This window comes from Triticum aestivum, chromosome 5A (genome assembly GCF_018294505.1).
Source record: "Triticum aestivum cultivar Chinese Spring chromosome 5A, IWGSC CS RefSeq v2.1, whole genome shotgun sequence".
Taxonomy (NCBI): domain Eukaryota; kingdom Viridiplantae; phylum Streptophyta; class Magnoliopsida; order Poales; family Poaceae; genus Triticum; species Triticum aestivum.
Window position 1 is genome coordinate 666,096,405 of NC_057806.1, and position 27,119 is coordinate 666,123,523.

The 27,119-nt window shown below is 48.6% G+C and overlaps 2 protein-coding genes across 2 annotated transcripts; one reads left to right on the plus strand and one right to left on the minus strand.

Annotated features, from left to right (window-relative positions):
• Positions 1 to 14,727: 14,727 nt before the first annotated feature.
• LOC123105803 (EC protein I/II-like) lies at positions 14,728 to 15,272 on the plus strand. The gene is made up of 2 exons (XM_044527950.1): positions 14,728 to 14,847; positions 14,956 to 15,272. Exons 1-2 carry the CDS (start codon positions 14,789 to 14,791, stop codon positions 15,155 to 15,157), a joined length of 261 nt encoding a protein of 86 aa, XP_044383885.1. The 5' UTR covers positions 14,728 to 14,788; the 3' UTR covers positions 15,158 to 15,272.
• On the minus strand, positions 15,254 to 26,248 carry LOC123101757 (uncharacterized). The gene is made up of 14 exons (XM_044523063.1): positions 26,117 to 26,248; positions 25,933 to 26,020; positions 25,750 to 25,840; positions 24,986 to 25,070; positions 24,655 to 24,811; positions 24,254 to 24,365; positions 23,949 to 23,991; positions 23,783 to 23,852; positions 22,269 to 22,475; positions 18,983 to 19,153; positions 18,769 to 18,848; positions 16,460 to 18,250; positions 16,224 to 16,386; positions 15,254 to 16,138 (listed from the first exon to the last, which is right to left on the minus strand). The coding sequence occupies exons 1-14, from the start codon at positions 26,159 to 26,161 to the stop codon at positions 15,510 to 15,512; spliced, it is 3,732 nt and encodes a 1,243-aa protein (XP_044378998.1). The 5' UTR covers positions 26,162 to 26,248; the 3' UTR covers positions 15,254 to 15,509.
• Between the last annotated feature and the right edge of the window lie 871 nt (positions 26,249 to 27,119).

Sequence of the window (27,119 nt, forward strand, 5' to 3'; positions counted from 1 at the left end):
TTTTGCCTGCGTCTCCTCTTGCAGTCCGGACATGCACTTTAGGGCATGCGTACCCAGGGAAAGGAACCCTTAACGGAACTATTCTCCCTGGAAGATGTTTCTTACTACCCATGTAATATAACATAACTAGTTGGATACTTGTCTGCTCAAGCACTAATGACCCCTACGCCTGGTTTCCACGCATACCCCGGTTCTTATATAACTGAGCGGGTATTCAGATACACTCCGGACTATTGGGTCCCGAGGTTGAAGCGAAAAGGTTTGCCATGACAAATGATTTACAATCCGGCTAGAAGGCATTATACATGTCACTTTAATTACATAGTCATGTAGACTGACTAAATTCCTCTTCTATACCATCCAACAGGCTGTCTAGCCTACAATCCTGTTGGGAATACTTTGCGGCTAATTCTACTTGCCCATACACTAAGCTAACGGGGACCTCTTTCCCATCGGGCCCCACAGGTCCGACCTCGACCATGTGGTTTGGGTCAGCCTTGGTATACCGCGTCTTCACCATGGCCCAGGCTTCCCTGGCACCTTGACGGCAGACCGATATCTTCCATAATCGAAAGCGCCGCCGTGCTCCCTTGAGCTTCTCTGCAAGCTCTCCAGTGCCTTATGGCAGGGAGACGGATGGCCACAAGGCCTAGGCAATACCTTGCATCACCTGCCAAACTTGTTCGTGCAGTTGTGAGAGCTCGGGTAGAAGATCACCCACAGACCCGGGCATCTCCTCTGCGGGACGACCCGTTAGCATACCTGTAGACATAACTCTGTTAGCCGGCTTCTCCGCCGCACCCTTTTAAGGGTTCGTTCAAGCACTTACTGAAAATACCGCGTCGAAGCCGCTTATTCTCCTTCTTGGAGTCCGCAAGCTGGGCTCAAACATCTTTCAGTTCCACGCTCAGCTTGGTATAGGCGTCTTGGAGATTGTTTTTCTCCCGCCTGACCTTAGTCAGCACGCGTTCGCCAGCCTTTAGCTATCGTACGACATGCTGGTCCTCCGGATTCTCTCCGGAGTCATCTGCAATATCTACTGTTAGATCTGCAGCCATGCCGCACACTATATGGTACCTATCATTCTTTGAAACACATGTTACTAGTTGGGGACTTTTCAGGTTCCTTCAATGCGGCAATGGCGGCCCAAAGTTGGGTCTTGCATTCCTCCAGCTCCTGTGACAGTCGAGTATTCTTCTCTGTAAGAACCTGCACAATAAATGATCCTTAAATCAGTTGTGCCAACTGTTTCAAGTCTCAGGGGCTACTGATACATATAATCGTTAGATTTGCTTACCCGTACATCCCTTACATACTGGTCCGTGGCTCTGGCTAGACCATTTTGAGCAGCACGGAGGTACGCGTCTCCAGAATTAAAGGCAGCAAATGCCTCTGGTGAGAAGCAAGCGTCACGGAGTACGGCCTGGCGACGCCTATGATTCATGGCGCTCTCCACTTCTGAATTTGTAGCGGACAGTCTATCTGCAATCTCTGTAGGAGTATCTGGCGTCCGCCCCATGTCGGCTTCCGCCTCTATGTCCGGCCCTGGAGCCCGACTGGTGGAAGCATGGCCGGCAGCCTCTCCGGACATATTCCGGCGAGCGTTTTTTCTATTAAAGAAACATGGACGTCATTACATTTTGAGAAAGACGACAACCATGGAACGGGGTTTTTGTCATACCTCTGCGCCGGCGTCTCCGTCCTGACCACCTTCCTTTTTGGCCTACCCGGCCTCGGTGCCTCTTGTTGGCGAGTTGCTGCGGGTTCGGCACGGTGTCCCGAATGCCTTCCCTGTAGAACACCATATGTATATGGTAGGCAAAGTGTCTAAAAGGGGATCCTAGTTTTTGGAGTTGGGATTTTGGTTTTTCTTACGTGCGACGCAGGGAGCGGTCCGGGATAGTCGGCCGTAATGGCCACCATGGCGTCATCACAACTCAATTGATAGAACCGCCTGTCTATCAACTCCATGAATATGTCCGGATCTTCTTCGAGTCCGAGACCGAGGGCCCGGTCAGGGTCCTCTGGTTGTGGAGATGGGTTGTTGACCTGCCTTACGGCTTTTCGCAGTTCCTGTCGTAAAATGGCAAGGTAAGTACCTACAACAAAGAATGCGGGAAGAATGGGAGTAAGGAGATATAACTCACCCAGCTTGGAGGGTTGTACATGGAGAATCCATCCTGTGGCTTGATGCGGATGAACTCCTCTTCCTCTCCCTTGAACAACTCGGACATAATTTTTGCTAAAGCAGCAGCGGTGTCCGGTCCCTTACGCCCGCAATGGGTGGCATCATCTTCCCCGTTAAAACACCGCAGGGGGTACCCTCGATATTGAAGTGGCTGCACTCCCCGCATTATGCATATTGACATAACCTCGATTACTGTCAATCCTGATTGAGCCAGCGCTATTATCCGGTTCATCAGGTAAAGGACTTCTCCGTTGTCTTCCTCCTGGGGGCTTCGTGGGCGCCAGCTTCGGCGTTTCTTCAGAGGAGCATTGTTGAACTCAGGAAGACCCCGTCGAACAGGGTCCGAAAGGGGGACGTCCTCCATATAAAACCATTTCGAAGGCCAGTCCTCGAACGTCTTCTTCGGAGTACCGGACAGGTATCCGGTTTCGGCGATGCGCCATATTTCGGCTCCGCCTACTTGATAAAGTGACCCCTTCTGTGTGCGGGGGACGAGGCAAAATAACCTTTTCCACAGCTCGAAATGAGCCTCGCAGCCCAGGAATAGCTCGCAGAGGGCAACGTAGCCGGCGATGTGTAATATGGAAGCAGGGGTGAAATTATGCAGTTGGAGGCCGTAAAACTCCAAGAGCCCGCGGAGGAACAGATGAATTGGAAATCCAAGTCCCCTTAATAAGTAAGGAACAAGGCATACCCGCTCCCCCATAGAGGGGCTGGGGAAGCTCTCCACTTGCTCCCCGCCATTGTAGGTGGCGAGCCCGGCTCGGACGGGAACCATATACGCTGGAGGGAGAAATCCCTGAGTCTGCAGTTCGACTAATCGACTGTGTGAGATAGAACACCTCTCCCAATCACCGGGCTTAGGGCTACGGGGGCGAGAGGAGGAGTTGCGGTGGTCGGCCATGTTGGAGTGGATTTTTCCGAAGCGCACTCCGATGGACTCTCGCTGTGGGAGGATGGTATGGATTGGATCTAAGAATCCCCATCCCTTTAATAGACAATTTATCTATCTGGCTAGGGGGGCGAATGTAAAAACACCCTGGCTCCTCGTATTCATTCAACATGTGGAAGATAGCCCTTATTGGGCGTGGCCAAGAGGTCCAACATTTATGGGGCCGGACACTACTTAACAAACATTCAAAATTTGGAGAAGAACCCGCCTTACAATACCGAAGACAATACTGCATGTCGGACTTGACATCATTGAAGCCTGGTTCGGGGGCTACTGAGGGAGTCCTGGATCAGGGGGTCTCCGGACAGCCAGACTATATCCTTTGGCCAGACTGTTGGACTATGAAGATGCAAGACTGAAGACTTCGTCTCGTGTCCGGATGGGACTTTACTTGGCGTAGAAGGAAAGCTAGGTAATACGGATATGTATATCTCCTCCTTTGTAACCGACCTTGTGTAACCCTAGCCCCCTCCGGTGTCTATATAAACCGGAGGGTTTTAGTCCGTAGGACAACAACAATCATACCATAGGCTAGCTTCTAGGGTTTAGCCTCTTCGATCTCGTGGTAGATCAACTCTTGTACTACTCATATTATCAAGAACAATCAAGCAGGACGTAGGGTATTACCTCCATCAAGAGGGCCCGAACCTGGGTAAAACACCGTGTCCCCTGCCTCCTATTACCATCCACCTTAGACGCACAGTTCAGGACCCCCTACCCGAGATCCACCGGTTTTGACACCGACAATGGGCTTCCTCAAAATTGCCCTATGTCTTCATGAGCAAGCAAGTTGGATGCACACCCACTTAGTTTCTTTTTGAGCTTTCATATACTTATAGCTCTAGTGCATCCGTTGCATGGCAATCCCTACTCACTCACATTGATATCTATTGATGGGCATCTCCATAGCCCGTTGATACGCCTAGTTGATGTGAGACTATCTTCTCCCTTTTTGTCTTCTCCACAACCACCACTCTATTCCACCTATAGTGTTATATCCACGGCTCACGCTCATGTATTGCGTGAAGATTGAAAAAGTTTTGAGAATGTCAAAAGTATGAAACAATTGCTTGGCTTCTCATCGGGGTTGTGCATGATTTAAATATTTTGTGTGGTGAAGATAGAGCATAGCCAGACTATATGATTTTGTAGGGATAACTTTCTTTAGCCATGTTATTTTGAGAAGACATAATTGCTTTGTTAGTATGCTTGAAGTATTACTATTTTTTTCTATGTCAATATGAACTTTTGTCTTGAATCTTTCGAATCTGAATATTCATACCACAATTAAGAAGAATTACATTAAAATTATGCCAAGTAGCACTCCGCATCAAAAATTCTGTTTTTATCATTTACCTACTCGAGGACGAGCAGGAATTAAGCTTGGGGATGCTTGATACGTCTCCAACGTATCTATAATTTTTGATTGCTCCATGCTATATTATCTATTGTTTTGGACATTATTGGGCTTTATTATCCACTTTTATATTATTTTTGGGACTAACCTATTAACCGGAGGCCCAACCCAGAATTGCTGTTTTTTTGCCTGTTTTAGGGTTTCGAAGAAAAGGAATATCAAACGGAGTCCAAACAGAATGAAAACTTCGGGAACGTGATTTTCTGACCGAATACAACTCAGGAGACTTGGACCCTACGTCAAGGCATGTAACAGGAGGCCACGAGGTAGGGGGCGTGCCCTACCCTATATATACCCACGTACCCCCAAACGATCAGATACGGAGCCAAAACCCTAATTCCACCGCCGTAACTTTCTGTATCCACGAGATCCCATCTTGGGGCCTGTTCCGGAGCTCCGCCGGAGGGGGCATCGATCACGGAGGGCTTCTACATCAACACCATAGCCTCTCCGATGAAGCGTGAGTAGTTTACTTCAGACCTACGGGTCCATAGTTAGTAGCTAGATGGCTTCTTCTCTCTTTTTGGATCTCAATACAATGTTCCCCCCCTCTCTTGTGGAGATCTATTCGATGTAATCTTCTTTTTGCGGTGTGTTTGTTGAGACCGATGAATTGTGGGTTTATGATCAAGTCTATATACAAATAATATTTGAATCTTCTCTGAATTCTTTTATGTATGATTGGTTATCTTTGCAAGTCTCTTCGAATTATCAGTTTGGTTTGGCCTACTAGATTGATCTTTCTTGCAATGGGAGAAGTGCTTAGCTTTGGGTTCAATCTTGCGGTGTCCTTTCCCGGTGACAGTAAGGGCAACAAGGCATGTATTGTATTGTTGCCATCGAGGATAACAAGATGTAGTTTTCTTCATATTGCATGAGTCTATCCCTCTACATCATGTCATCTTGCTTAAAGCGTTACTCTATTTTAACTTAATACTCTAGATGCATGTTGGATAGCGGTCGATGAGTGGAGTAATAGTAGTAGATGCAGGCAGGAGTCGGTCTACTTGTCTCGGGCGTGATGCCTATATACATGATGATACCTAGATATTCTCATAACTATGCTCAATTCTATCAATTGCTCAACAGTAATTTGTTCACCCACCGTAGAATACTTATGCTCTTGAGAGAAGCCACTAGTGAAACCTATGGCCCCCGGGTCTATCTTTATCATATCAATCTCCTACTACTTAATTATTTACTTTGCTATTTACTTTGCCTTTATTTTACTTTACATCTTATCATAAAAATACCAAAAATGTTATCTTATCATATCTATCAGATCTCACTCTCGTAAGTGGCCCTATAGGGATTGGCAACCCCTATTTGCGTTGGTTGCGAGGATTTATTTGTTTTGTGCAGGTGCGAGGGACTCGTGCGTAGCCTCCTACTGGATTGATACCTTAGTTCTCAAAAACTGAGGGAAATACTTACGCTACTTTGCTGCATCATCCCTTCCTCTTCGGGGAAAACCAACGCAGTGCTAAAAGAGGTAGCATTATTTCATGATAAATATTTATTATTCATGCTAGAATTGTATTAACCGGAAACATAATACATGTGTGAATACATAGACAAACATAGTGTCACTAGTATGCCTCTACTTGACTAGCTAATTGATCAAAGATGGTTAAGTTTCCTAGCCATAGACATGAGTTGTTATTTGATCAACGGGATCACATCATTAGGAGAATGATGTGACTAACTTGACCCATTTCGTTAGCTTAGCACTTGATCGTTTAAGTTTACTGCTATTGCTTTCTTCATGACTTATACATGTTCCTATGACTATGAGATTATGGAACTCCCGAATACCGGAGGAACACTTTGTGTGCTACCAAACATCACAATGTAACTGGGTGATTATAAAGGTGCTCTACAGGTGTCTCCGATGGTGTGCGTGGAGTTGGCATAGATCAAGAATAGGATTTGTCACTCCGATTGTTGGAGAGGTATCTCTGGGGCCTCTCGGTAATGCACATCACTATAAGCCTTGCAAGCAATGTGAGTAATGACTTAGTTGCAGGATGTTGCATTACGGAACGAGTAAAGAGACTTGCCGGTAACGAGATTGAACTAGGTATTGAGATACCGACGATCGAATCTCGGGCAAGTAACATACCTATGACAAAAGGAACAACATATGTTGTTATGCGGTTTGACCGATAAAGATCTTCGTAGAATATGTAGGAAGCAATATGAGAATCCAGGTTCCGCTATTGGTTATTGACCAGAGACGTGTCTCGGTCATGTCTACATAGTTCTCGAACCCATAGGGTCCGCACACTTAAAGTTCTATGACGATCGGTATTATGAGTTTTGTGTTTTGATGTACCGAAGGTAGTTCGGAGCCCCGGATATGATCACAGACATGACGAGGAGTCTCGAAATGGCCGAGACATAAATATCGATATATTGGATGACTATGTTCGGATACCGTAAATGTTTCGGGAGGTTTTAGACATTTACCGGAGTACCGGGGGGTTACCGGAACCCCCCAGGGAGTACATTGGGCCTAATGGGTCTTAGTGGGAGAAGAGGAGGGGCGGCCAAGGGCAGCCGCGCCCCCCCTCCCCATCTAGTCTGAATTGGACAAGAAGGGGGGGCCTTCCCTTCTCTCTTCTCTCCCTTCCTTCTCCTCTCCTACTCCAACTAGGAAAAGAGGGAGTCCTACTTCCAGTGGGAGTAGGACTCCCTGTCAAGCCCTCTCAAGCTACCACATAGATGCGTTGGCCTCACGACTAAGTCCTGACACTAAGGACATCTGTCGTGACAGTTCCATGACAGTTGGCATCCACCGTGGGGCCTGCGCACGATGGTGTTGAGTTCTTGGAGGGATCGCTTCTAGGGTTTCGAGAAATTCACAAAATTTCCGGATGAAGAAGGACCGGTTTGGAAGGATCTACATTGTCTCTATGGAAAGCAACCCGGACGACATATACAAGTTTTTGAGAAGAAAGAAATTTAGGGTTTTGCAGAATCAGTACACCGCACCCGTCTTTGGCGATCCATCAAATCTAATCAAAAGATCAGTTTTTGCTACGGCATCGCCGCAAGTCGCTGAGTTTGATAGGAGATCAGAGGATTTTCTTTGTTTGGGCGATGTGTTGTACGATGCGGAATCGGTCCAAAACGCAAGGTTTCCGCCAAGAAACAGAATCTCTGTTGCGGTCGACGTGAGGATCGAGACAGGTCTACCAGAAACGAACGAAGACACGGCCTCCGCTGATGCACCACCACTACTGCGGCCAGATTGCCGCGGGCCTCGACCACAGCCGCGCCTGGCTGATTCCGCTGCCCCGCGGCCGCGTTAGGCCACTTCTGCCGGTGTCGAGCTGCCAGTGCGCTTCGCCTCCTCCGAGCCGCCAGTGCACCTTGCTGCCATCGACGACCTCGCCCCGAGCCGGCTGCTCCACCTCCCGCCGTGCTTCACTCCCAAATTTATTGATGGATATTACATATGGATCATCTGCCATACAAACAAATCAGGTGCTATTTTTCTAAATTTTTACTGGTATAATTAAGTATCATCCAAAGCTTTTTCCACGGTATGCTATGCTATACACAGGTCAACGGACTCATGGCCAAGGGTATGATCCGGTCCTCGTACACCGGCGTCGGAGGCAACGTATACATCTGCACCGCCCGTGTCGGGCGTTTAAAGACCTGGAGAATAACCCGGAGGGTTTCTGCTTGAACCGCCGGGACCATATTGAGTCGCCAGACACATAAACCGCCTCTGTCGCGACGAACAGATCATCCGTTGTCCGAACAAAAAACATTCAGTGATATCCATCTAAATCTAGTTTCTTGGTATATATTGTTTTTATCAAGGGAACAATTACTTTGGACCGAATATTATGATATGCAGGACAATTATTCATTATAAAACATGGTTTATACCATGGGTACGGAGTACGCGCTGGCAACGTCCTGCCCGGTGGTCGTCCGTGCCACATTACATGGTGGATGGACGCGTACAAGCTGCCGCCCGTGCAGCCCGGTCTACATCGATTAGCCGGGACTACGCCTGTGATTGACTCGCCCGTCCGCTCTCGCAGCCAGTTTACGCGTGCGCGCCGGTTTACAAACGTTGCGGACGATTCTCCCGTCCGCACCGGCGTACAATGCCGCGGCCGACTTATCTGTCTGAGCCACCTCTGATGCTACGGTCGTCTTTGTCGTCCATGTCTCGCGGCCTGGTCTACATCAACATACTGGGCCGCACTTGTCTGGATGAACTGTTTATTGACTATGAGCAAGTCACTACTTGGGAAGCCCGGTTTTCTTCCAACAAATTGGAGGTAAATTATCATATATTATCAGCCGCCGTCTGCACTGGATGGTTCAATGGGTAGGTGCACAAGTCGCCGCCACTACAGTTTGATTAACTTCAAATCGCCAGTTGGAAGGAACCATTGGCCGAGTTGCTGACACGGCTCATATGGGATCATTTACAACCCGCCTCAGTCACCTCAACCTTCTATGGATTCACATCGTGCTATCAACACCGATGATATACAAGTTATGCCGGTTTATATCACGGTCAAATATGGAGAGTCTCAAGCCAACTCCTCGAGTCACCTTTGAGACTCGGGGGCTACGATGACATGACTCAGCGATCTTGCCAGTTTCAGGAAATTTAAGAACCCCAGGACGATAGAGGGAAAGATAACCCAGTCCTGGAGGCTACTGTTATATTGATGAAAATTTAAAGGCCGTCAGAAAATTTCCGGTTTAGAAAGTATATGACAGTTACAAAATCCCGGCTCAATGAAGAAAATCCGGGTCATCAGAAAGGATTCCGATTTAAAATCCGGCTCAAGGGAAGTCAGTCTGACTGCAGCTCTCAAATATCCGGTTTACAGTCCGGTTCAAGAGAAATCTATTCTCCCACAAGGCTCTGAAGCGCTCAAATCCGGTTTAACAATGTCCGGTTCAAAAAAGAATTAACTTCTCGCAAGTTCGAGTTTAAAGGCCGTCAGAAAATTTCCGGCTGAAAATGAAGATTCCGGTTTAAAATCTGGTTCAAGGGAAAGATATCTCCCACAAAGCTTTGAAGCTCTCAATATCCGATTTAACATCTGGTTCAAAAAGGATTTATCTCTTGCAAAAAATTAAAAATTGCCGAAGAGGACCTGCTGCCACGATGCGCGGTTCAAACATGGGTATCCCGTCTTACTGGCCTGCCATATTATTGATCACATGGGGGTGTCTGCTTCATAAAGCGGGGTCTCTGTTCTTTTACATCATGCGTGGTTACACGGAGTTGTTCTATTTTAAAGCGGCCTCCGGTTTACCCCTTGAAAATTTTATAAACATCACTTGGGGGCTTGGTCGTGTCCGAACCAATGCAATACCTCTTGATAGGCGAGAGCCACCAGATCACTTGGGGACTTGGTCACGTCTGAACCAGTCATGCCTCTTGATCGGCCTAAGGCCACAGAATCACTTGGGGGCTTGGTCGAACCCGAACCATTGCCATGCCACTTGATCGGCATAAATGCCACGGTTTCATTTGGGGACCTGGCTGACTTGAACCATAGCTACACCTATCGGGAGCTTGGTCGTGTCCGACCATGGTAACGCCATCTGATCAGCTCAAATAAGCCTCTTTTTGCAAATGGTTTTATCATTGCCTTTGCTTCAATATTTTCCTTGATAATTGTTTCTTTTATTTTTGTTGCGTTTTTAAACCGACAAAGTTTTAAACCGGCCCAAACTGTCAAATTACAAATTGACGGAACACGGTCAAATCTTAATCCGGAGACTATCTGCCCGGTTTGATTTTCTGTTACCATCCTATTATGGAGTAAACCGGTGTTTATCACAGCCCGCATGGTTTTATCATAAACCGGCACAATATGTAAGGAGTTATCAGTACTTAAGATTGGGGTTATCACCTTTACTACAAAAAGTTGGTAAAACCAACAATGTGATTCAATGTCACAGGTATTATCTATTTCATATTTGATTATTCTTAAGGGCAGCCTTGGTTATAAACCCGGGTTATATGTTGGGCATTATGACCCGTCCGGCGGTAAACCGCCAGGACACTTTAAACTTGTATATGCAGAAACAGGTTTGTTAAACCGGCCTGGCTTTGGACTATAAGTCGCCTGTATATATATATTTGGATTGCGCCATTGGAATCATGCGCTTATAAATCATTGGGTTATATTATTCAAATAGCCAAACTTGGCTGAATTTCCATTATGATGTTGAATGAATAAGGTTTTCATATCGGATTATGTTATCTTGAATAGCCAACATGGCTGTATTTTATTATGATTATTAATAACCGGTATTATTGAGGTTTTCCAAGTCGCTTTAGCGCAATGGCGATTATATTATCAATGGATATGGTTTATTCTACAATGAAAGGAATAGTCCCGAGTCGCTGCAGGCTTACAACCCGGCACTTGGGGGCTACATTATTCAAATCGAGATTACATGCAAGTCTCATGTCGCTGCAAGCATGCATCATGACACTTGGGGGCTAATGCCAAGTCATTTTTGGTCTTATTGAAGACCCGACTCATCATATTATAATGAGCCGGCCCTTGGGGGCTACCAATTGCTCATGTCAACAATTCAAGGTACACAGATTTTCATCTATTATTGAAGGATCCACGGCTCAGTTGGTAAAGCACAAGGCTTTTAACCTTGTGGACGTGGGTTCAAGCCCCATGACGGGGGTTACATCATATGATGTTATTTTCATTGAAGAATATATCAAGTCCCAGCTCAATATTATCTTATTGAGCCGGCCCTTGGGGGCTACACTGATTGAAGTTTTATAAGCAATTACAAGTCCCAGGTTGCTGCAAGCATGACAACCCGGCACTTGGGGGCTACATATATGGAGTATTCAGTTTATATGGTTGAGATGAACTAATCGGATTTCTTCAAGGTTGAAACACTTATTGGAGCAAGTCTTAAATTATCACTATATTCTCTTCTTAAGACTTGGGGGCTACAGGCATTATGCATATAAAGGAGGAACATCTTCAATTTATTAGTTTTGAGCAAATCAGGAAGATCAATTACATGACCCGGTGTCGACAACAATTATGACCCGGTGCCATCAATATTTATAAACCGGCCATTTTGGTAAATATTAAACCAGCAAGTTTTATATCTTCAAACCGGCTGAATATCAGATAAGTATTTTCAGACCCGTATTTCTTAAACCGGTGCTTTGGGAGCCGAGTTAAAGGAGTTATTCTTCACAATATTTCTCGGTGACAAACCAATGTCGGCAAATTGATTATGAAGCTGGTCTGTTGACCCGGATTTCCCAGAAGGAGGAAATAACAAGGACTTAAGGATGATCAGGTACCGGTTTACAAAAATTCTTAACCCGGAGCATAACCTGTCAAATTTGTTCTTGTGTTTATTTTGCAGCATAAGTTTACCATGAATAAATCCAAGCTAAACTTGGGGGCTAATGTCGGGGATATACCCCGCGGCGTAAACCGGCCGGAAGTATAACCCGGCCGGACTAGGCGTTTCAATGGTAAACCGCCAGAGGATTGGCGGTTTACATGATTGGCGGTGTAAACCGGCCGGAAGTTAACCCGGCCGGACTTGGCGGATTATCTGAAGACCCCCTGACACATGGCGAGTTACTGGCGACCCGCCTTGACCTGGCGGTTTACAAGCAACCCACCTGGTCATTATGACTCACTGGTGATCCGGCGTGCGGGACAGACAGATGACAAGGCCCAAAACCTAGAAGGCCGGTTCACGTTTAATGGTGGGCCGGTTTAAGAGGAAAGGAAGGAGGAATATTATCTTACAAGGAGCTAAGACCTGGACTTCTATCCGGTTTGTATTAGAGATAGACTAGTCCTAATCCTAATAGGACTCCACATGTAAACCGCCCCTTCAACATATATAAGGAGGGGCAGGGCTCCCCAAAAGGGGGAGAAGATTCACAAGTTCCACAGGTTGGACAAGTTAGGTTTAGACAATAGCTCTCGAAATAGAGCACTCTTGTAACCGTGATCATGATCATCAATATCAATGAAGCAGGATGTAGGCTTTTACCTCCACCGTGAGGGGCCGAACCTGGGTAAAACATCGCGTCTCTCGTCCCGCTCAACCCCTCTCAAGCTACCACATAGATGCGTTGGCCTCGCGACTAAGTTCTGACACTAAGGACATCTGCCGTGACAGTTCCACGACACTCCCCCCTTAGCGCGCCCTCCTCCTTGGCCGTCCGCCTTCCCCTAGCTCCTTTATATACGGGGGCAGGGGGCACCCCAAAGACACAACAATTGATCGATTGATCTCTTAGCCTTGTGCGGTGCCCCCTCCACCACAATCCACCTCGGTTATATCATAGCGGTGCTTAGGCGAAGCCCTGCGACGGTAGCTTCATCAACATCGTCACCACGTCGTCATGCTAACGAAACTTTTCCCCGAGCTCTACTGGATCGTGAGTTCGCGGGACGTCACCGAGATGAACGTGTGTTGAACGCGGAGGTGCCGTATGTTCGGTACTGAGGATCGGTCGATCGTGAAGACGTACGACTACATCAACCGCGTTGTCATAATGCTTCCGCTTAACGGTCTACGAGGGTACGTGAACGACACTCTCCTCTCTCGTTGATAGGCATCACCATGATCTTGCATGTGCGTAGGATTTTTTTAAAATTACTACATTCCCCAACATGTTTAGCTTGCTTTGCTCTTAGTATCACACTTGCAATTGTTAGGCTCACCTTCATATTCCACATTATTGCCTAAAAATTGCTAAGTAAGTTAAATTTTGTAATTGTACCTATTCACCCCCCCCCTCTAGGCCCATCTCGATCCTTTCACTTGTCCTTCTAGAATCTAATTTTCGAGCCACCCTTAATCGAGAAGGAACCATAGTGGAAGAAACATTTCTTCGTTGCCATTAGACCCGCCCAAAAGTGAGAGTCCCCAGGCTTGCAGTATACTTGTGATGTCGCCTTTGAACCCACATATTTTCTCCTTCGGAGGATTTGCCATACACCATCTTCCGTCAATAACTTAAACAACCATTTGCGGAGGGGAGGCACTACTCTTAATCAAGGTCATGAATGCCCAACCCGCCTTGGTCCTTTGGACGGCAAACCACACTTCATTTAGCCAGCTGATATTTCTTTCTCTCTCTATGTCCTTGGCAAAACAATCTCGATCGATAGTAATCCAATCAATCTATGTAATACTCCTTTCGACAACTGGAAGAAGGAAATCATATATAGTACCATGTTACTCGGTACTGAATTTATGAGGATCAACCTTCCACCCAGAGATAGCAGTTTGCCTTTCCAACTACTCAGTCTTTTTCCTAGCCTCTCCTTGACGTGTTTTCATTCAACATTTGTGAGTCTCCGATAATATATCGGTATCCCAAAATAAGTGATCGGAAACTGGCCCAACCCGCATCCAAACAGGTCAACATACACATGGGCCTCGTCTTCAGCCTCGCCAAAACAAAACAATTCACTTTTATGAAAATTAACTTAAGCTCTGAGAGTTGCTCGAATGCTGATAAAACTAATTAGATTTCTTGCTTTCTCGAGGTCATGATCCATGAAAAGAATTGTATCATCGGCATATTGAAGGATAGAGAGACCACCATGAGTTGTATAGTTCACTACCCATCAATTTGGCCATCAACTTTGGCACGCTCAATCATGACCATTAACATATCCGCCACTATATTGAATAGCATGGGCGATACTGGATCATCTTGTCGCAATCATTTCTTCGTTTGAAAATAGTTGCCAATATCATCATTGATTTTAATAGCAACACTATCTCTAATCATGAAACTATGGATCATTGCGCACTACTACGTAGAAAATCCTTTCATTACAAGAGTTTCAAAGTCAATATTAGAAGAGGCAAAACGAAGCCGTACATACGCGTACGTTCGTCGTGCCGCAGTGCGACGGACATGAACGCATTGACGAACTGTTCTTCGTCCCGACACGTGCCGCGCAAGCGAAGCGCTGCCGTGCCGGCAGATTGCTGTCTGTCACCGGCGTAGTAGGACAGCAGGCACCGGCATGCGGCGACACCACCTAGAGCGCGCGCGCCGCCGCCACCGCTGCGCCCACCTGGCGTCCATGCACCCATCTCCATCGCTCGTGGCAAGCTCTAAATTGCCACGCGCGCCCTGCAAGGCTCCTGCCGACTGATAATCTCCGGGAAGGAAAGGCGCCAGGCAACAGCTTCCGTGACCGTGACCATGCCCTGCGACGACAAGTGCGGCTGCGCCGTGCCGTGCCCGGGCGGCGCCGCTTGCAGGCAGGCACCCACCGTGACTCCAATCTCTCTGCAGCCAGCAGTAGCTTGCTTACTTACTCGAGGGGTCGCGTACCTTTTGCTAGATCTGACGTGTGTCGGTGTGGGCAGGTGCGCCGGGAAGAAGCAGAGCAGCGGCGGCGGCGGGGCGGTGCCGGTGAACCCCGCGGCCGTGGCGCACACCACCTGCACCTGCGGCGAGCACTGCTCCTGCAGGCCGTGCGCCTGCGGCAGGCTCGGCTCCGGCGACGGCGCCGGCAGGGCCGACTGCACCTGCGGCCCCACCTGCACCTGCGTCGTCTGCACCGCCTGATCAACCCATCCATCGTACTCGTAGCGTACCGTGTGTCTGTTGCTTCAGATGTACCACCAGTGTTACCTGCTCTGTTCAGTCTACTAATGGCATGAATAAGAATCCTTCATCTTCAGTCTCCCTGTGCATTTTCTCTGGACAGATATCTTCGGTATCCTTCCACGCACAAGCGCACACACACAAGCTTAGTTACATCTCCCACTCACTCACTCACTCACTCACCAGCATCTCATCACAAATCCGGCAAAAGCACTCCGAAGAAACACAAGAAGAAGAGAGAAAAACACACCCCAAAATGTACTGTACAAGTATGCATGCTCTGAACACCAAGCTCAACCACACAGTCAGTCAGTCAGTCCCCTACGTTGAGCAGCACGTCCCACAGCGTCTCGTCGACCAGCTCCGACAGGATCTCCGCCTCCATCTCCTCGGCTATCCCGTCGACGTCGTCGCGGAACACGCCGCTCCAGGGGGACACGCCCATGTCGCGGCCGATGAGCCCGTCCACCGAGTAGGCGTCGTCGTCGACGCTCGGCGGCTCCAGCCACGTCTGCACGGATCTCCACAGCCCGTCGAGCAGCCTCTTGTCCGCCGACGCTCTTCTCGGTGGCGCCGCGTACCACTTGCTGAACACGCACAGTGTCGTCGAGCCGCGGGCGGCTCCGGGCAGCGCCTCGTTTATCAGGTCGAAGAGGAGGCGGTGGTCGACGTCATGGACGGAAGCGGCTTCCGGAGGTGGTGTCGAGCAGATGACTTGCTCGAACGCCCACTTGGGGATCGGCTTGATCGGTTGGCAGGTTAATGAGAGGTGATCGCCGGAGTTCTGGCCGTACATGCCGGCCACGACGAGGACGGCTCTGATGAAAGCTTTTGTCGGGTGATCCATCTCGGCCGTGTCGTCGTCGTCATCGTCCTGGACTGCTGAACTTGCTTGTGGGATTTCTTCAGCTTGATCTTGCTCCAGGCATGAATTGCCTGGTTCTGAGACAACATTTCGTTAGAAACATAACCTCTGAACACTGTTTTGAAGTAAATTCAGACATGAGCAGCAGTTGCTACTACTTACCAGAAGCACTTGAGCTCGCCGCCGGCTTCAACGGGGACCGGTGCTCACCGAAGGAAGCCTCCAACGGCGAGACGGGGCTCGGGTAACCTCCCCGGATCATCAATTCATCTGGCGGGCTGCTGCACCACGACGCCGGGCTCGGCGGCACCTCGGTGGAGTTCTCCTGAACATTCCCATGTCAGATCGATCGCACTCACTCTGAATTCTGAAACAACAGCAAGTGTTCGGTCCCTCACCTGCAGGACGCCGGGGTGGATGAGGACGGAGGGGGCGGTGACCAGCGTGCCCATCGGCGGGAAGTCGTCGAGGAAGAACGATGACGACGACTCGTCGGCGGCGGCGGAGTGGAGCTTCTTGCCGAACAGCTTCGCTCTAAGCCCGAGGTTCTGCCGCAGGTTGGACACCTTCCCCTTGATGCCGAACGCATCCTTCCTCCCTTTCGGCTGCCTTTCCTCCTCCGGCGACGGCCGCCCGCCGTAGTAGTCCCCATGTCCCTCGTGCTTCAGCTGCACCCGCGCTCCGGCGAGCACCTTTGGCTCCCCCTCCGAAAGGAACTTCGCGAAGTTCCCGGACACCGGCGCCGAGAACGACCTCATCAGGTTCCTCGGCGAGGCCGCGTCGTCGGAGGAGTCGACGACCGCCGCCGTAGCGGAGTTCTTGTACCACCCATGTCTGAAGGACCGGACTTCGGATGACTCGATCGCGCGCTTCTTCTCCTCCTTGCTCCTGATTTTCTTGTCGCCCTTCCTCGCCACGTCGCGCCGCGGACTCGTCGGCTTCGGCCGCGGCTCTTCGTCCCACGGCGAAGACGACGGCGTCGAGGCGGCCGGCCGTCTCCGCTGAGAGCCGAACGGCGGCGGCTGGTCTGCCTCCGGCTCCCTCCTGAGCACGTTCCTCAGCCGGTCGGAGAGCTGCTTCCTTGCGTCTCTGCATATGTAGTCCATCTGGCTCTGCACGTCGCTGCTGCGGTACGACCGCGTCGACTCCGAGCGTAGCAGCGCCGGGTGGTGCATTTCCTTGGTGACGCTCTCCCTGATCTGGTCGGCGATGTTCCGCGCGATCTGCTTCGGGTCGGCGGGGACGTCGGGCCACCGTTCGGCCGCCCTGTCGTCGGGGGCCAAGTGCCCTTCGAGCTCGATCTTGAGCCGCATCTTCACCTCCTCCAGGAACGCCTCCATGTTGTTCTCGTTCTTCATCAGCTCCGGCGAGCCCAGCGACGACTCGTCGACGTCGTCGGCGCTCAGCTCCGGGCAGGGCTTCAGGATCACGATCCTCGTCGGCGACAGCGGCTTCTCCTCCTCCTCGTAATAGAATCTCGAGAGCGGCAGCCTCGCGGAAGAACCGTCGTCCGCGCTCGTCAGAGAGAACGTCCGGCTGCCGGAGATGGACGCGCCGCCGCCCTCCTTGCCTCTTCTTCTCGAATGCGCGTCATTGCCGTGCCTGCCATCTCTCCCTTTGCGATCCTTCTGGTGGTACCTGTAGGGTACGATCTCCGAGCACCTGTCGTCTTCGTCGTGGCCGACATTATGCCGGCTGTCCAGCTCCAGAGCCCTCGACTGCTCCCAAACCTTGCTGGCCTGCCACGCCGCGAAGTCCTTCTTGAACTTCTGCAGCTCCTCCTCCTGTGGGTGCTCCCGCGGCACCGGCTTGCTCCACCCATCACCACCACCTCCACCACCATTGCTCCTCTTGGTCAGCTGAGCAAGAATGTCCCTCTCGTCGTCGCCGGCGTCGTCGAAGGTGTAAACTTCCTGTTTCGCCGTATGCCGGACAGGATTCTTCTGCTGCGCGAAGGAGACATGCTTGGTCGGCACCGGCCTCGCGACGACCATCTCCTGCCTAGCATCATCCAGGTGGGTGGTGAGCTCGGAGTTCATCGGCGGCGAGTCCATGCCCATCAACCTGGCGATGACGCTGGGCACTCTCTTGTGGCCTTCGTTCGGCCTGAAGGACGCGTCCTCATGGATCAGCTTCTTGATTGGGGCCGAGGATGATTTTGGGTACTGCCTCATGCTGTTGCAAGAGTACTGCAGAGAGTTGTACATGAAACTTTGGTCAGGACACACCACAAAAGCAGTAGTAATCTAGCTAGAAGAACAATGCCAGCAGCTCAACATATGGCCTCCTACTTATTGGAGGCAAAAGATGGCAAGCAATGATGCAGAGAATGGCCAGGTAATTAAGGGGCAACGTGATTGTGCCCAGCAGTAGATGGTGGTCTACTGTTTGTTTGACAGCATTATTAATGGGTGTTTCGTGCTGTCTTCTCGGGCAACAACAGTCAGGTACAAGTACACCTAGCAGCAGAGCTGCCAAGGACGGACGGACAATACATATCATCTGTCAAGAAAGATCTACCCACCTAACTGAAACATGAAATGTTTGTGACTGGAATGAAGAAGAAAAAAAAAGGAATTCCAGGTCCTTTTTCTGGAAACAAAATAATTTACCAGACGCATGCATACAGGGGCCAGGGAAGAAAATGATGCAGTGAATTAGTCTGACAGATGGAGAGAATGAACAGGGAAGGGATTGTACTACTCACCGGGACGTCCTCTTGGAAGACGCCGTAGCTGTGGGGCGCCTCCATGGCGAACTCCATGCTGTTCCTCGGAGCATCGAACCCTGCAATTAAGCCCAACCACGATCCATTAAACTTGCTGCGAACCCAATCATGAACCAGGACTGTCACCACCAATGAAAATGGCGTGCAAAGGTATCTGGAAATGATCGGATTCTAAAATTCAGCAAGTGTGTACCTTGGCCCGGCTGCCTCTTGCTGCTGTTGGCCGTCCACTTCTTGGAGGTGCTGGCCTGGGAGAAGTCCAGGTACTGCATCATGGTCACAACTTTCAGAGAGATCCAGCAGTCTGCTTCGGTGGCGAGGCTACTAGGATCTCCGATGGCCGGGTGGGATTGACCTCGATATCCTGTAAAATTTTGCAGGAAATCATGTCATACTCTGAATTTTCTTCTTCTTCTTCTTCTTCTTCTTCTTCTCGGGCAGAGTAATCTAGTAGAGATTTCTCATGAGGAAAATTACAGAGTAATCTAGTAGAAATTGGAGAGCAATTGGCCAAAGATCTTTTGTTTATTTTTGCAAGCGTGAAAACAAAATTCAACAAGCAAGGAATTCTCCAAAGAAATAAGCTAGTCAGATTCATGAGAGGAAGCAGAGGAGGAGATGAACAGGGGAGGACGGCGACGGTCCGGAGACGTCAACGTGGGTGGTGGGGAAGCTGAGCTGCCGAGCCCCACCACGTGCACGCAGATCGCACGCATTTCCTCCAAGCACAAGCAACGAACCGGACGCAAAACTAAAACAAATGCTAGCTAAACAAGAAGAATCGACCAAGAAGCAGGAGGCATCGTCGACGAGGAACGAACCGATGAACCGGCAAGAAGAGCATCCAAGGGATCGATCTTCCCGGTGCCGGCGTACTTACGCCACCTCGCCGCGCGCAGCTCTCGCGGGCGAACCACGGCTAGCCGGCCGCCCGTCGCCGGCGGGTCAGCGAAGAATGCTAGCTAGCTCCCACGGAGGAGAAGAGAAGAAGAGATGGCGCTACGCGAGCCTGCCCGAGGCTTATGAATGGCGGTAGTTGTAGTGGCGGCAAGCGGGACAGGAGCCCATGCCATGCATATGCATATGCATATGCATGGACGGGACGGGGCGGGAGGGAAAGCAACAGCCGGGAAAGCGAAAGCCTCGGCCTCGCTCGCTAGCTTTCCCACCCTCTTCTGTAATTACTAACTTACTCCCTCTGTTCTAAATTACTCGTCGCAGAAATGAATGTATCTAGAACTAAAATACATCTAGAAACATTTATACCTACTACAAGTAATTTGGAACGGAAGGAGTACTACGTATACGATAATCGGAAACGCCATTGCCATGGTGCTGCCATTTTCTCCGGCCGCCGTGCTGTTAGCCTCTACCTGTTGGACGTTTTCAAGGGATGCCGGGGGAGATTCCCCCTGGCGCTATTTTTAACAGTATATGCTGAAATTTTTAGGGATTAATAATAACAGTGTTACTATGTTATTGATTGAAGAGGAGAGAACAGCTTGGTGCGGCGAGGACTCCCTCTCTGGCTGGCTAGCTACCCAGGAGTAGGAGTGGTTGGTGCGGCAACCACACGCTTTCCGTTGCCCGGCCCGCACGAGCGGAGGCCGTTCCATTTGGCGCCGTTCTGGTGCTGCTGCCTCCTCCTCGTCCGTTTCCGTTCCGGACAGCCCTGTGCGTGCTGGCCATCATAGAATCGACCATGTCATGTGGGAATTGGATGAGATGTACTACTACTAATACCAATTCTCCCATCTTTTGTTAATACTCCAGTACAGACTAACAGTATATTAATACAAGGCGGGAGAATCGTTCCTGGCACCCCAAGCCGTACAGCAGATCCGCCAAGGCCAGCTTAGGGAAATGGCCACATTTGGGCGGGTGGAACACGCGGTAATCATCCCTAGCTTGCACCGTGTGTCCACAGCTTACAAATGATTGTTTTGATGGCGATGACACGCACACACGCGATCTGCCTAACTACATGTGCCCTGCGTCCTTCTCAACAATCTAGGCCACTCTCCATCCTCGCCGCGAGCGAGCGTACGCATCGCATCCTAGGCGCGGCACCAGACGTATATTACCAGCAGGTCTATCGAGGCGAAGTGGCAGCGGCAGAGGCAGCGTCACCACGGCTGTTTGCTGGTGGCCGCGCAGCCGGAGCCGCCGAGCACCGGCCGCATCGATTCATTATTCAATGGCGATCTCCTCCCCGACCGGCAGGGGTACAGCAGCACCGGCGCCACCACGCCCCACGCCGTCGACCGGCCGGACCAGTGTCGTGCATGCGCCAGTGCCCCCACGCGCGACGGCGACGCGCGGGAGATTTCCGCGTCGCCTCGCCTCACTGGCCGTGGCCGGAATGTCCCTCGCACACGCACGCACATGCGCCTGCCCTGCCTTGACCCGGCCGGCTTGGCGTCAGCAGCCAACAACTGTCTGCTCTACGGCTTGTTTACTAGTTCTACTACCAGCTTAGTGATGGTCTGATGGATGTGGCTGGCTGGGCTGGTTAGTTGGTTAGCGGCTGCCACTGGCCAAAGCCAGCGCCGGCCGGTGCGTGCTGTGAGTGATGATAATACAATGGGGCGTGTACATTACATCGGAATGGTCCATTATGGCGTGGTATGATGGCCATGATGCAGTAGTGGGCATCATATGCCTGCCCTGTATGTATTATTGTTTCTCAAGGTCGCCTCCTCGTTAATTCTCTGCTCAATATACATGTTACATGTATCCATCTGACCCAACTACTGCCAACTGACACAGATACTGCGGTTCCACACACGCCACCCACAATCTAGTGTGAAATAAAAATTCTATGGCATTTGATTGAGAGATGTTAGGAAAAGAAAAACAGGGATGGATGGGGAGATCAAACCAAGCATCATTCCCTGTGAAATACACAAATGAGCAGCAGCCGGTGCTTTCGGTAGGAAGACCGAACCTCTTTCTGTTTTGTTTAGTTTGGTTGGGGCTATGGTTATCAAATGCATGACGTGCGCGCATGCACGGCCATCATTCCTCCCTACTAATCTAAGCATGCAAAGGGGCAGGGAAAATCATGCTGGAGTTTATAAACTACCCTACCCAGCAAAAAAAAGAGAGAGAGAGGAGCTTATAAACTAGTTAACCCTGTGACCCTCCTGGATCAAGACATCACATGGTGGGGTGCCCCATCGAATCAATACCACCCCCTCCCCACACCCACAGCCCACATTGCCTAAAGCCAAGGGCGATAGGGCGATCGCTGTGCTGTCGACCCGGGCCAAAAGTTAACCAAAGATTACTCTATCTACTCTTCAGTGACATTATCCTAACAGCAGAACAGTATGTGAACACACAGAATTCGGCAAATGTTTATGAGTTCGCAAGTTGAGGATTATTTCTTCATCTTCAATTTTTACGGAGAGAATGAATTCAAGGCTACGGTACGAGAATTTTCTTGATAATTAGGCTCGTAGGTTCGTTCAACCAACCTTTGTAGATTTGTCCGTGGAGCCCTCTTCGGTTGTTCCAGCTCCATCTTGCGTCCATGGCGCATGTATCCGGTCCGCAACTCTGCATACGCATAGATCTGCATGTACAAGCACTTACCTTTGCATATCTCGATGGGCCGCCGTATCCCTCTCGAGATTGCCTTGAGCTTTCTGCCTTCAAAAGCACTGCCAACAAGTGTAAAGGAGCTTCCAATAGTTAAAACACCACCATAAAAAAAATCAGCCGAGATGATCCTCGAATCACTTGCAATTTGCTAATATAAGCAAGCAGACTCGGAGCATTGGCGTCTAATGGCGTCTTTCTGCAGGGGCTTAAAGGGGAACCGGGTCTCCTAGGTTGTAAAGGGGAAGCCATGATCAGCACAGCACACTTTAATTCTGTGCCCACCCCAATGAATAATAGCTCGTGCATCTTCCGGTGAAAATTCCCGCCGATCGTTCAGATCAGGAGAGCCCCCACAGCAACATGTTTTCATGTGAAGCTGCTGCCTGCTTCTGGGGTAAGCAATACTGCACTACAAGGTGTCTGAGCAGTAGTGGTCCAGCAGACTCTTGAACAATTGTGAATGTAGGGGCAAGAACCCATCAATCATCTCTTTGCCCCGTCAGACGGTAACCTATGCACGGGTTTTACATGCATCTTACTACGGAATTGATATATCAAACTTGTTGTACTCCAGTTTGTTTATAGGCGCGATCATTGTGCATGACTGCTGCTGCTGGATTCTGAGATATAAAACCAGTCTGCTCTTTAAAGAAAATGGATGGACTGGGATCTGCATGTGCTGTACTTCATAATCAGAAATCATATCTCACATAAGATTTATTTTGATTGCCAACCTACTAAGGGATTGCCTATTAAAGTGCCTGATAAGTCATATGTCTAAACCACCATCCCAACCTAGATTCATTTATAATCTATACAGATCAGAGACACCAGTTATGTTTGATAAAATCGAACAGTTTCTGCAGATCAGACTAAATGGCATGCAGTTTTGGGTGACTAAGATTTACACAAGATCCAAGACAGTGAGAATAAGCAAAACGGTTATACTAATTGGCCAGTCTTGAGTCTAACAAACACCTTGAAATAATAGAACGTGGAACCTCCCGCAGGAATAGACCTAAATCATCTCAAAATATTCACAGTAAATTGGTCATTATCAATCATCGTTAGTGCTTCCAAACTCTCACAAGGAGAAGCCATAAGTTCTTATCGCGAGGATGTGATTTAAGTGTCTCTATCAAGTTATGTCATATGCATTCTTATTATTCATCTAGGCAGCAACTTGGCCATCTTTCATAGACAGTGCAAGAGTAAGAACAACATGAACAACTAACAATAGCAAGCAATTTTCCAAATAATATGAAATGTACAGTGGGGAAGGGAATACCAAGCTGGAGTTATCATTCATGTGCCCACTATATGCAAAACAATGATGGCCTATTAGTAAAACTTGGGCAGATCATGTGATGCTTGTTGTAGAAGTTACCACATGCTTCATTACAAGCTATAACTGCTGTGATTGAATCTGTATACATGATTGAAGAACCGAAGGAAACCTGCAAAAATTGAAATGCTTATTATATATTCAGATTAACCAGCGACGTACACGAAAATAGCTTGCCGAGTGGTCTATCCATAGTCAGTGAACATACAAAAGATGACTCAGTCATGCAGGTACACCACTTGAAGACATAACTGTATGTTACAAGCTAATGATGGGCTATTACTGAAGTAAAATCTCTAATGTTCTACCTTCTTTTGCTCAAAGGAAGATGTAATTTTCTGCATTACCCAAGAGGCCAAGACTAACAAAATCATCACAATAAAAGGGTAGCATGTCACCTCTTCTGCATCAATCTGCTCAACTGACTTGTACATACACTCTCTCTTTGTATCCTGTTACCAGCATTTGAGGCAAGAAAAACTTCTCCAATCTGCTTCTAATTCAGGTATTCACCTCTTCTGCATCAATCTGCTCAACTGATTGTAGATACTCTCTCTCATGGTATCCCTGTTGCCAGTATTTAAGGTGAAAACATCTGCTCCAGGATGATTCCTCAACCTTGCAACTGCATTTTATAGGGGAGAATGTTTTAGTCACGACCCAAGGAGAGACCATAGTCAGAAGATTGACTCGCATGCGTCTACGAAAAGCATGGGGTGGTAAAAATATATCTTGCTCCCATGCTGGAGATATCTGTTAATTTCTTATATATGTAACATAGCACACTTGGGTACACTGTAGCAATCGTTATAAAAATGTGCCCATTGCTGAACCGGGTACTAAAAGACAATCGATGCAATGCTCTTTATACAATATCATGTACAGTCAAGTTCCCAATTTGTTAAAAATGGTACCTCCAGGAATGTCTCGGCCATATCTTGGTAGTGGTATGGTGGCCAGCACAGGGATGTTGGACTCCATAACTCTCATCACAGCAGGGAAAAATGCTGAACTGAACAATTCCATTTTACCCACTTCATCAATGATGAAGAGATCTGTATCTTCTTTGACCTGATAAATCAACAAGAAATATAAAGCTGTTGGCTACATTTCGATAGTAAACAGTGATCTGACAGACTGGTCTAAATCCTGGGTTCATGATTATCACACATGTCTGGCATGTATGAACAAACTAGCAACCTACCATTCGAACTAAGGTCAGGGAAATATCTCGGAACTGCTTACCTGTAACTCAGGCAATGCTAGCGATTCCAAAGATGCTACATCTACTTTGTACTTCCCAACAGTAGGCCATCTAACAGACTCAGGGCTGCAAGATACCACAAACTTAGATGCCATTATCACTAAGATAAAATAGTTCAATGAGTGATCTATAAGGATATAATCAACAAAGCACTAAAATAAACTACGAATTATCTAACAGAGACCATACCTAAAACCTTTTCACTGAGCTTGATTAGAAGCTATACAGTAACATGACAGAAAACAAGACACGGAAAGACGCAAAATTATGTGAAGATGATACTTCTTGAGCTATGTATTCTACCTAATTGTTACTCTGCATGGCAGGAGTGTGCCAAAATGAGAAGAGCCAAAATCTACCATATGCTTGAGATTACTGGCAGTGGCATTAACTAGTCTCACATAAAATTGAGTTTGGAGATCAGATGTTTATCGACAAATCCGAGACATAAACAAGTGGCCTAACAAGCTGAATATCGGTGTCAGGAGGCATTCTTCTACCATCAGCGGCATTTGAAATGTAGGCAAGTGTTAAAAGTGCAACATAGACAGGTTTAAGGAAGTTCTGAAATGGTCCATCACTTGGAGAGAGAACTCTGTGCACCATCAGACAAGGATTTTAACAGTGACCGCAAGCAAGTTTATTGAAACTAGATGCAGTTAACTCGAGTGTAAGAATCTATTGCCGTGCATATGCTAGCCAAGGAATTCAAATCAAGCATAGGGGCAGGCAAGCTGAGGGCAACCTTGAAATCCTAGAGGATGCAAGCGGTCCGCTTCGCCCGTCGAGCGTCACGACCTCGAACCCGACTCTCTCCCCATTCTCCCTCACCTCCCCTGCAAACAGAAAGCACGACGGGGAGTGAAATCTCTGGGGGCAAACCGCACGGGCAAACGAATCGGAGATCGGAGTTGGAGGGGGGCGGTACGGGTATAGAATCCGCGGACGGCGAGGTGCGGGTGGGACGACCTGAGGGTTTCCAGCACCCGCATGACCAGCGTCGTCTTCCCCACGCCCTGCGAGCACCGGCGGCGGGCCGACCGAGGCCGTGGTTAGGCGCTTGGCAAGGCGGGAGGAGGGTTTTGTGCGGGGTTCGAGGGGTTACTGCTTACCGGTGGGCCGGTGACGAGGAGACATCTCGACGGCGCGGCGGCCATCGGCGAGGCAGGCGACGGCGGCCGCGGCTGGGTTTTTTTTTTTGGCTGGTGGTAGCGGCGTGGTGCCGTACAGACTGGCAGATTGCCTCGTCGCGGCCCAAACGAGAGAACACGACACGGTCTATGACTATGCGGGCCGCAATTTTCCATCAGGTAGGGACTGTCGGTATTGCCGGCCCAGTAGACGATGGGTTTGGTTGCTGGGTTATCCCACCTAGTTTCAAAAAGCCCTAAAAGAAACTAGTGCCAGTGTTTTGTTCGTGGGAGAACAGGGATAATATTCCTCCAAAACGAGGCTCCACCGGGAAAACCTCACTAAATTTGAGAAGAAAGAATGAAAAAATGCAGCACATGTATGTAACATAAATTTACTACGATTCAATAATTTTAGAGTTTATTTCGATGTGAATGGATTAAAAACATTAAATGATGCCTTTTGATAAAAAAAGATTCATTGGAGCAAAAGAAACCATGAGGTCTTTTGATCAAAGAAAAATTCCATTCACGTCAAAAGAAACAGGAAGGGCATGTTATGTTCTACTAATAGTGGTATATGGGCTAATTTATAGCCCAATTTGAATTTAATACATTTCAAAACGAAATCTATCTTTTTGTGTTCTTGAGCTGCAAATCAAGTTTAAACCTGGTATAATTGTAAAAGAATCTGCTATGTACATGTTTTTTTGCGAGAAAACTTTTGATCTAATCATCATCGATAATGGCGATACAACGAACACCAGAAAAATAACAAAAATTACATCCAAAATTCGTAGACCACCTAGTAGCAACTAAAGTACTAAAGTGAGCCGAAGGCCCACCACCGTCATTGCCGTACCCTCATCAGAGTCGGGGAAAACTTGTTATGGTAGACAGTTGGGAAGCCATTGTGCTAATGCCCAACATATCTAACGTACCAGAACATCAACCGTCGCCCCGATGAATAAAAGCGTAGTTCGGA

Coding starts and splice junctions, on each gene's coding strand:
- LOC123105803 (XM_044527950.1), top strand. CDS start 14,789: ATGCCCTGCGACGACAAGTGCGGCTGCGCCGTGCCGTGCCCGGGCGGC. Junction 14,848..14,955: donor CCGGGCGGCGCCGCTTGCAG/GCAGGCACCCAC, acceptor CGGTGTGGGCAG/GTGCGCCGGGAAGAAGCAGA.
- LOC123101757 (XM_044523063.1), bottom strand. CDS start 26,161: ATGGCCGCCGCGCCGTCGAGATGTCTCCTCGTCACCGGCCCACCG. Junction 23,853..23,948: donor GCATGACTGAGTCATCTTTT/GTATGTTCACTG, acceptor CAATTTTTGCAG/GTTTCCTTCGGTTCTTCAAT. Junction 16,139..16,223: donor GGCGAGCTCAAGTGCTTCTG/GTAAGTAGTAGC, acceptor ATGTTGTCTCAG/AACCAGGCAATTCATGCCTG.